General features: G+C 38.2%; 1 protein-coding gene across 1 annotated transcript; it reads right to left on the minus strand.

The window, feature by feature from the left end:
• Positions 1–1,160: 1,160 nt before the first annotated feature.
• Positions 1,161–10,231, minus strand: UPP1 (uridine phosphorylase 1; the record flags this gene model as incomplete). Its single annotated transcript, XM_080364296.1, has 7 exons — positions 1,161–1,373; positions 2,815–2,961; positions 4,617–4,826; positions 5,344–5,458; positions 6,484–6,642; positions 7,168–7,285; positions 10,179–10,231. The coding sequence occupies 7 exons, from the start codon at positions 10,229–10,231 to the stop codon at positions 1,234–1,236; spliced, it is 942 nt and encodes a 313-aa protein (XP_080220422.1). The 3' UTR covers positions 1,161–1,233.
• Positions 10,232–10,583: the final 352 nt, after the last annotated feature.

Raw genomic sequence — 10,583 nt, forward strand, 5'->3', positions numbered from 1 at the left:
GCTTTAACACCTGTTAACAGAGTGTTGCAGACTACAGTCTTCAAAAAGAAAATCTCATTTAGCTGGATCAGTGACAGTTGATTCCGAGATTTTATTCAGACCATTCTGACCTGTGTCTCCTGCTAGGACTGGACCATCCACTGTGGTACAAAAAAGAGATAAACACATTTTTCTTTAGCTGGGCACATATTTACATTCTAATCACAGCAGAAAAGCAGCAATGAGTATGATTTTAAAAAGAAACGAAAACTAGGCCAACAGTAGTGGAAAAAAAGGCAGAAATGGTTTCAATGGCGTGTACGAGCAATACGTTTTCTCTGGTTCTTCAGAAGAACTGGGAACCATTGCAAAAGTGAGTATTATGTCCTGAAGACATGGAGATGAAAAACATTTTTAAAAGAGGCAAAGGAAAAGAAAGAAAAAATAAAAAAGAACTATCATAATGCAGTCCTGTGAACTTCCTGTACATCTCCTGAATGCCTTTGGCTCCTCTTTGGTAACCAGCAACCTTGATTCGGCGAAAGAGTTCAAGTTCTTCAATGCAAAATTACTTAATACATGAATGTTTCCTGGGTATTGATTCAATCATATAGTTAAAATAGGATATGAATGACCCTGTTGGATCAGTATCTAGGAAGTACAAGATATTCAACAACTCAGTGTCAAGTTAGTAGTTAGTCACTTAATAGTTAGAAAATTCAGTTCCACATTTTGCAGTTTTAATATATGAAAATAGTATTGTTTATTTGTCAAAGTCTGCAAAAAATAAACTGCATTCACTTTAACTTTTCTTTACAAGTGAAAAACAATTATAATTTTTATAATTTTTTAAAACAACGAGAAAGGCATTAGCATTATTAAGTTAATTTTAATTCAGTCGTTCACAAGTACTTGGCAATAAAGTTTTATTTTCTTCCCAGTTTTTCTTTTACAGCAAGGATAAATAAAGCTTTTTTCAGATATTATTGCAGGCTCATCCTTCACAACAGATCCACTTCCCAATTCACAGAAAAGTGAGATTTATAGCCAGTAACGCATAAGTAAGCAAAACTTAACTGAAGTCCACTTAGCACATTGAGTTTCCAAAGCACAGTGGCATAAATGATTAACTTCCACAAACACAGAGAGTGCTGTGAGGTATTCTGAGGCAAAGGACCTTTAATGCACACAAGTCATGACCAGGAGTTCAGCTGTGCAAGAGCCTTCTGCTTCTGTAAAACCGAGATGGGTATTTCATACTTTCGCAAGACGTTTCTTAATGAAATAACCCACTAATTTCTGCGGTCTCTGCTGATATTCCACAAGTACATCATGTGAGCTACTAATCTGATCCCCTTCAAGCCGATTCAGAAGAGTGACACACACTACGGCAGCTAGAAATTAAAAGACAGCATCAGTTAGCAATGACATTCTGGCACTTCTACAGTCCAAAAGTAGAAACATTTGAATGAACAGCTAGGAGATTAGAAATATGAGAGAAAACAAATGCAAAATAACAGTGCACAGTACCATAAGATGCTAGGGGACTAGCATGCTGTGGATGATATTTAAAAAGTTACAAATAATTTAAGAAAACTGATCACTACATCAATAAAGCAAGAACTCTCAGGCAGATCCTTATTGTTATCGCACAATTCTTATGTATTTGTGGACAGGAATTATATCCAGGGTGTGACTAGTAGGAACTGATCAGAGACACTGCTGTAGCAAATATCGTCACAGCCCCCCGCTGTGTACCTCATCCCCAACCAAAATCCCTGTGCTCTGGGTGCCGTCCCTCAGGAACCAGCAGAGGAGACACTTGGGCATTCACAGATGGGGAGCACTGCAAGTACATGAGGATCCCACGGATCACATCTCGGGCTCATCTGCTGCCTTTTGCTAACCAAAGCCCCAAAGATCAAATCCTTCCTTCCACTCAAGCTGAGCTCTACCACAGCTCTTCTGTGTCCAGGGTTTCTGCTGGTGACAATTTGCAGAGCACAAGCCGTAATGCACATTATGGACCTACAAAGTAGAGACAGCAAAAAGGACCGGGCTCCCTAATGGCCCAGTAATTGCATTGGCTGCGATTTTAAGCACTCGCAAGTCAGTAAGAACTGAAGATGTTTGACATAACTCTTGGCCATTTTGCTTATTTTTCTTTATTCAATCCTCCTTGAGTTTAAGGAAGTTCAAGAAACATCAGTGTTTTAAAGTGGCAAATTCCTTGCCAAAGAAAGCAAGAGACTATAGTTAACATGGTAAGTAGAAAGGTATTATTGATAATCACTTTTTCTTTCCTAATTTTTACTAAAAATTAGTTAGCTTGTGTAAAAAAAGTAAAACTCGTCTTATGACCAGGAATGGTTTATTCATGATGCTACTAAAAATCTTTAAGTGTCATAAGTCTACAAAAAGTTCTTCTATTTTCAATTTGATATGAAAATGCAGAAAGTGATTGTAGTTTTATGTATGTGAGAATCACCTGGCTGATTAAATTAACCAGTTGCTTCACGTAAACTTCAAAAACTAACTGAAGAAAACAAGTTAATGCTATAGGATAATTACATACTTTAATGATTTATGTGCTTTCCATGGGCTGGAATAGCAAATGATAGAACTAAACTGCATGAGAAGTATGCAGGGAAGTTTGCATAAGTTTTAAATACATATGACACAAATCAAACAATCACAGCAACATAACTATAAGCAGAACTGGGGCTTTTATATGCTGAAGGTACGTTACCACCTCATTCTCAGTTTTTACTGCAAACCTCCTGCAATGCAGAAAACCTCCTACAGTTTGAATAAAGTGACTTTCAGTTAGTTTACCTTTGACACCACTGAGATTACACATTGCAGCAAATACAGAAGACTCCATCTCTATGTTTCTGACACCAGCATTGTAAGCTTCCTTCAAATATTGCAGTTTCTCTTCTTCATTATATAAGCAGATGGCACCATCCAACCTGCCCTGTCCTACAAATTCATTTTATAAAAAAAGTTCAGTGATGAAGTCATAAAACAAATTCAGTTCCTAAAACACCTGATTATTGCAGTTCCCCCTATACAGTGCCCAGCTTTTTCTACTACTCTTTTTTTTCATGTGCAAGAAAACAGGACAAAACAATTCTTAGCTATTGCTAGAGTTTCTACATATTACTTGTATTCTCTATAATGTGAATCACAGTACTTTAATTGGTCTTCTCCACCTTAAATTCTCAAAATCATAAATGTGAATATGTAAACAGTAGTTTCTAGTATATGGCGAATGCACCAAAATTCAGCAACAAACTTGAAGCTCTATGGAAGTGCTGCATTTCTTCGATGTTTAATCACTGTCTATGAAAACTACAAAGCTTGAAAATGCCTTCCTGCTACTACCTCAAAGGATGATCATTTTATTACTTAGAGACTCTCAAAGGTAAGAGATGAAGAGTCTCTTAAGCTAACTAACTAATACTATTACCATTTTTTGAGAAAATTAGTTTATTCAAATTATCCAAGACTAATACCTACAGAAAAAACAGCAGCACGTTATATACAGTAAAATTAAATTACATGAAGTTTTAATCAGTGTATTTTTGTTTTCTGGGGAACTTCTCCTAAATTAATGCACTTGAGTCTGTTCTCATGTGTTGCTGTATGAGTTGAAAACATCCTTGATGTGTCTTTGTTTAGTGTAGCTTGCACCTGTGATTGGTGTCTGAGATGCACAAACTGACAGTGTCAGTTTCTGACCAAGTAGGAATGCTGTTACGAAAACCATGTTCCCCTAACACATAGCACCCTTTGTCACCTATCCAGTAGCAGCTAGAGAAAGTAGTATTAGGTGTTACCTAATTCTGTTCTCGCAAGATTTGAAAGATGCTTGTGAATAGACTCGGCAGGTCAGAAAAGCACCTGAATGTTTATACGTTTATCCAAGGTAAGTCTTAGAGATTTGCCTCTCCAACGTGGCAGCACTGACACAACTCAGAATATTGTCTTCAGTTGTCCGATCAATGTTTTGTTCAAAATGTGCACGGAAATAAAGTTTCCATCATTCCTTTTAGAAAAGATTTATTTTAGGTACTTAACCAGAAGGGAGCGGGGTGGGGGAGAAAGCCACAAATCATTCTCATTCCTCTCATCTTCTAGGACAGGGTGTCAAACTCATTTTCACCAGGGGCCACATCAGCCTCACAGTTGCTATATGTAAATGTAGGATATTTATACAGTCCTAAAATTACGTTCAGCCCCTTGACAGCAACCACGAGGCTGATGTGGCCCCGGTGAAAATGAGTTTGACACCCTAGTCTAGAATGCCTCAGTAAATCACAGAAACTCTGTGACAAACATACCTAACTGATGAGTACGTGAAAAGTGTATAGTAGACTACATATATTTCAGAGGATCTATTAGAGCTGGGAGGAAATAAACTTCCACAAATTTAAAAGTTCAATACAGCAAACTGCTAGGCACAATGCTTGATTTTACATATATGAAAAATAGGTTAATTATGGCTGACAAGACAACGCAAAGTAGGGAACTGGTTGTTTTCAGTGAACCAGAACCTTAATGTTAAAATATTATTCAATATTTATATGTTGCTGCTTACCGATATACTTCTGTTAGTCTGTTGCCAGACTTACCTTCATAGAAATCCAGAGTGCACATGGTGTTTCCAACAACTGTATTGAATTGATTTATTTCTTTACTGCACTGCATCAGTTCCTTAGCTAGCTGTTCATCTAGGTCTGTACTGCGAATTACAGTCTTTCCCAGAATAACTTGTTCAAACTGAGGTTTGAAGGTGGCATCTACAGACTGACGAGTTATAACCACTGAGCCTGGCTCCAGACCTGCAGTAAAGAGAAACACAAAGCTTCATAATGCAGTTAATGCTTTGTTTCCATACACATGAAATGTAAATCTTGACTCAATCCTACTTCTTTTAAAGGTGGCAACTTTACCCCGGAACTCACCAAGAGATGTTTTTTTTGTGTGTGCTTGCCTAGCTGCTTCAGTTTATTATTACAAATAATTTTTCAAAGAACAAAATTTTTACTTTTTCACTATATATTCTTATCTCATACTTTTTGTAAAGGACAGGAATACCCTTCTCCTGACTTTGTCAGATCTCTGAAGTGAATTTTCTCTATCCAGGGAGGCAGATATTGCCTTTTCTTTCAGAATTACAGAAGAAAAATGATTCATATCCTGCAGAAAACTGTTCTGATGATCAGTCACTTACTGGTGGTGAGATGCTTTACTCTCATACAAAGATGCTTTTGTTGGGGAAAAAAACAAATAAACAAAAAACAAACAAACAAACAAAAAACAACACACAAAAACAAGGGGAAATACAAGGGGAAATACCTATTCCACCAGAGGTGCCAATGCGGATAATGGTTATGTTGGAACATTTGGCATGATGCAACAGTTTGATCAGCTCGTGCAGCATGATTGAAATAGAAGGAATGCCCATACCATGCTGAAATGAAAGCAGAAATCCATTTTCAACATTCACAGAAACAATGCAAAGTATATATGGAAGAAGGAGCTGGACAATCTCTCCTTCCTGATATTTTTTTCCAAATGTCACTCAACTCACTCGCACAGAAACCCTAACCCTATGGGCTGACTGAAAGGTTACTGCAAGTAAACAGGAAGACTCCCACTGACTTTCGTGGACTATGCATGAAATCTAATATTTCTAAAAATCACTAATTATAAAATATTTACATTCTCAAAACCATAAGCAGTGTCTATTCCTAATAGTCGAAAAATGCACTTCATCAATAAATTTTTCTTAAACACAAGAAAAAACACACTTCCATTTTTTTACCAACTTGAAGTGCTAGTGAATAGTTAAGCTAAATTTTTAAAAAAGATAGACACTATGGTTTAGTTACAAAATTCAGAAAATATAAGTCCACCTCAACTTGCATGATAATGCAATAATTACAACTCAAAAGGTGCAGCATGATAATACAGTTATGCAGCTGAAGCATGTAATTGTATCTACAAATTAAGAGTATGAAGCTTTAAAGCGCATACATGAATTAGGGGCACAAGTCCCATGGAAAGCTGCTCTTAAGCTATGTTAACACATCTGACAATGCCACTGCAGATACTTAGCTATGGATGCAATACAGTCATTTTTTCCCATAGCACACATGCATCCAGATACCTTTTTTCCATATTGTTCAGGATACAGGACAAGGACGAGGCAACATTAAGTCTGCTCAATAATTTATAATGCCATCCCTGCAACACCTCAGTGTCGCCTGAGGAAAAAGGGGGCAAGAAAGGAATGAAGGTCTCTGAGACTTGCCCTTTTACAAGAAAAGCCTAAAAAGGAGTTCTTAATTAGCCAGCTGCACTATTTTGAGCACAGCTGGTGCAAACTCAAAAACCTGACTCTATCTATGAAGAATTTAAAAGAAATCTGCATTCCTATTTTCTGCTTTGAACAGAATCACTGAATGGTGTCCCATGTGTGGTTAAGTTACTTACACTGACTGACAAGACAGGTCCCACTTTGTACATTGCGTAGCGGTCGGTTCCTGCACAGATGTTGGGGTAGTCGGAGCCAGGGCTGCCCAGCCCCAGTTCTTCAGCTATGTAGGCGATAAAAGATTTCATCCGTGACGGGCTTCCTCCAACACATACAAACTAGGGTGGACAGCATTCAACAAAACAAAATCAGCTGCATGATTCAGTATCTCAAAAGAACATGAGAAAGCCAACACAAGGATGCAAACACCTTAAGTTAACACAAAGCTATTCCCAGATGTGGTTCTTCTTATAATAATTCTAAAAGGCCATGAATAAAAATTATGGGGGAAAAAAGAAAAAAAAAACAAACAAAACACTTTCTACATAGCTCTCAAATGCCTTCCTCCTGTTTAAACTAGTAAAAGACAGATATCCAGATATCAACTCAAAGGCCCCTCAACAGGGAGTTCTACCCAAATAGAGACTGCAGCATTTGCCTTTTTTCTGGATCAAAAGAGACAGTCAGAAACCATTGTTCCCAATTGTGCTTGATATTGAAAGTGATAAGAACCTTTAAAAACTTATCCCCTTTCTAGTCATTCATCAATTGGCGGTATGCTGACACATCTAGTCTAATTTTGAAGGCAGCTGCGTTTCCACCTTCTGCAGAAAAGCTTAAGCTTGCTGAATGAAGCTTCTTACCTTTACATCTCCAAACAATGCTGGAAAATCATGGGTGCCAGTTCCAAGAGCAAAATGGTATAGGATGTCTTCTTTCATTTTCTCCAGGTGAGGGTTGCAGAGACAGATAAAATTCTCCCTGTCAGGACAGCAGCATTTTGAAATATATAGAATATATACAAACCCCTACATTGAACAGATGCTAATTTTGCGAAGTCAAGCAGTAGAAGTTGGGAAATGTCACACCTAAGTTTGCCATCACTACCTTCTTTTGGTTCCTCATGCGTTATGTAGGGAAATCCTAAATTTCATGACCACCTTCTGACGCATAACAAATCACGTAAGATACTGAACATCCCATTCACTGCACAGGATGAAATCACTTAAGAACAGTCTAGATGCTAAGATGTGTTTGCAACAGTGCAGCCTTCATCTTAAATAATATTAAAGCTGTGAACCAGGGTGAGTCTTTATGGTGAGGAGAGCAATGGGAGCAGGACCAGGGAATACTTAATAGATCACCTTATTATGTTGGTAACATATAGTAAAGCTGAAAAGCAAACTTGACCTCTTGTGTTTTGACCGACCCTCCTAGCCATCTGAGAGGGGTGTGAAGATTTGGGCTTTATAGACAGGCCCAAAGGGGATTTCTGTCAATTTGGTTCACTGTTACACTGTGTTATCCAGCCAGGAGGAAAAAAATCTATGGCATAAGACTGGTAACAACAGTACAGAGGGTCTGGAACAAGAGAGAAAATAAGCAAATTTAATTCCAAAGCAAAGAGAAAACTATGGAAGAGGAAAAAAAGTGAAAAAAAAAAAAAAAGAAAGAGAGGAAGAGGTAAAAAGAATTCAATTCCTCTTCAGTTGTTTCCTGTAAGGAAATGATACACCTTAAAAAAAAAAAAAATCTGGATAACCAGGGAACTACAAGGCAAGAAAGGAAAACTGAACTACTTAGCATGTGGGATTGACTTGATGGAAAATTTGGTAATGGCCTAACTAAGCAAGCTGGATGACTCATAAAACACCAAGCACAGAAGATAGACGTTTTAAGTTCAGTTGAAACAGGTAGGAAAGACTAGTCAACAATCACAAGCTTCAGCAAAATACCAGCCAATACTTCAAAGTAGTTTCTGAGATGAAATACAAGCAGTAAATATTTTCCAGATACAAGAAGACGACTTAATAGCTTAATGAAGGCTCTCTGCAGTCACAGTATAGCTTGGGAAATTCCAACTGTTTTGTCAGAGGAGACAAAAGAGTTTCTTTGGAGTTTATGCAAAAAACTGCTAAGAATTTGCAGGAACAACCCTGAAGCCTAAGTGTAGGCATCTGGTGCTATTCTAGGTGGTTTGGGTTATCTTGTCTGCCTTCTAATGCCTTTCCCAAAGGGCAGTGCTCTTCTGTAGGTCCAATGTCTTATCTGCCAACCCTGTGCAGTATGTGCTGGTCATCTTAAGCAGCCTGAAGTGGCCTAGATGCCCATACTGAGGTCACCACACTGCTCCTCAGAAAGCAAAGAAAATAGTTACAACCCAAATATTCTGAGTATATCAACTGTTCCTGTTCTCGAAACTCTCCCTCCAAGGTCACTAACTATCCAGCAGTAGCTGCACAACCAAATAAAAGAGGTATCATCCCAGTCCACCCTACTTATCCCTGCTCACCACAGAGTACCACCTTCAGGAACTGGGAAAACAGCCCAACAAACTGGGTGGTTCGTTCCTGCTTTCGGCAACAATTCCTTCCCATCTCTCACACGCCCCACCTGCCTCCCTTCACACAAGTCCCACCTGACGTGGAAACAAAGCTTTGGTTGCCTTTCTCCTTTCCTCCAAGAGACCTGTTTGACTTTGGGAGAAATAAATAGCAGGTTTATGGTTCTTCAGAAAGGCGTAAACAGACCAGGAGATTGCCAGCTCACGTGAGCAGAATTCCCAGGCTGCCTCTTCTAAATTACTGCGGCTCCATTTTGTAAGACTCTGCCCATATTTAATGGATCACTAACTAACGCAGATCAAATAGCTGCTTGTGCTGATGTTGACTGAAATGGCTTTTACATGTGAATAGGATGTGATCTGAAATCACTTCACAATTTGTTGTCAATGAAGCAAATAATGCTTCCTTCTTTACCAGCAATTAAAGCTTCTCTCCAGGAAATAAAATGAAAAAAGGCAAGGTCTCTATCACAATACAGGGAAATTCATGTGGTATGTGGCAATACCCCGTCCTCATGTCTGGCTTAAATACATCTCCCTTCCTCAGCGGTGTCTGTATTTCGCCTTTTTCATCTCATACCCTTCCAGCAACACGATTCAACCTACCCCCTCACCGCAGCCAGGGGCTGTCACTAACTTGTACTGGTTATCTGCCCATCCAGATCTCATTGCAGGCTTGGAATCTGTGGTAAAATGGGCAATAAAAGCATATTGCTATATGTACATGGGACAACTGCCATGGATTTACAGTAGAGGCAAAGTTTGCCTGATAAAAAACTTTGGCCTCTAAGGAGCAGACAATTTATTCCTGTCACACTGTTGTAAAGAACTTACAGCTTCTGGGGGATTAAACAAAACACAAATATCTGACGACTAAACATGCCTGTATGGTTTTACTAAAATAAGCTTAAAGTAAGGATTAGAGAAACAGATTGAAATGTTTGTTCAGACTCTTGAGGCAGGTAGGTGTGGCCATATGCAGCAACCAAAGTCAACATTTCAACAGTTCAGTGGATTAACAAAAATAATAATAACACTAAAAACATCAGCTGTGCTTGGAAAAATCCACTGTCATGATAAATGAAAATGGCTAGCCAGCAAAGCCTTCTGTGTAGGTGTGGTTAAAGTAGATAAAGACTTCATTTGTCAAAAAAGCTTCTACTAGATACTTGATGTTATAATCAATATTTCTATCATAAACTTCATCTAAAACTAAATGATATCATAAACTTCATCTAAAACTAAATGAGTGTGTAATGAGTTTGGGGAGGAAAGTAAACTTGGACAAGATAATTAATTTCTGAATCTTACTTTGAAGACTGTTCATCATCAGTTTTCTTCTCATTTGAGACACCAGAAGCCATGTATGCTTATACCTAGAATTATATTAAAAAAAACAGATATCAGTGCACCAGAATAGTCCCATCTATAAAGCCAGCATCATTAACAGTGAGAAAAACCTTCTATACAGATGATACAATCATTAATATTAAACCCCCAAAATAATCCAGCCACACTACAGTTTTTATAACTGTAGCAAAGTGAGCATCTCCATTTTTTTTCTGGCCAAAACCAGCACTTTCAATCCACTGAAGCATAAACTAATCCCTTACTAACGTAACTCCCCCCTCACCACTACTTCGGTTCTGTGGGATATGCAACACGTGGCTCATGGGGCAGAGAGGTTTAAGTCTCATAGCTAACTAACTAATCCTC

The sequence above is a fragment of the Nesoenas mayeri genome, assembly GCF_963082525.1.
Source record: "Nesoenas mayeri genome assembly, chromosome: 2".
NCBI classification, from domain to species: Eukaryota; Metazoa; Chordata; class Aves; order Columbiformes; family Columbidae; genus Nesoenas; species Nesoenas mayeri.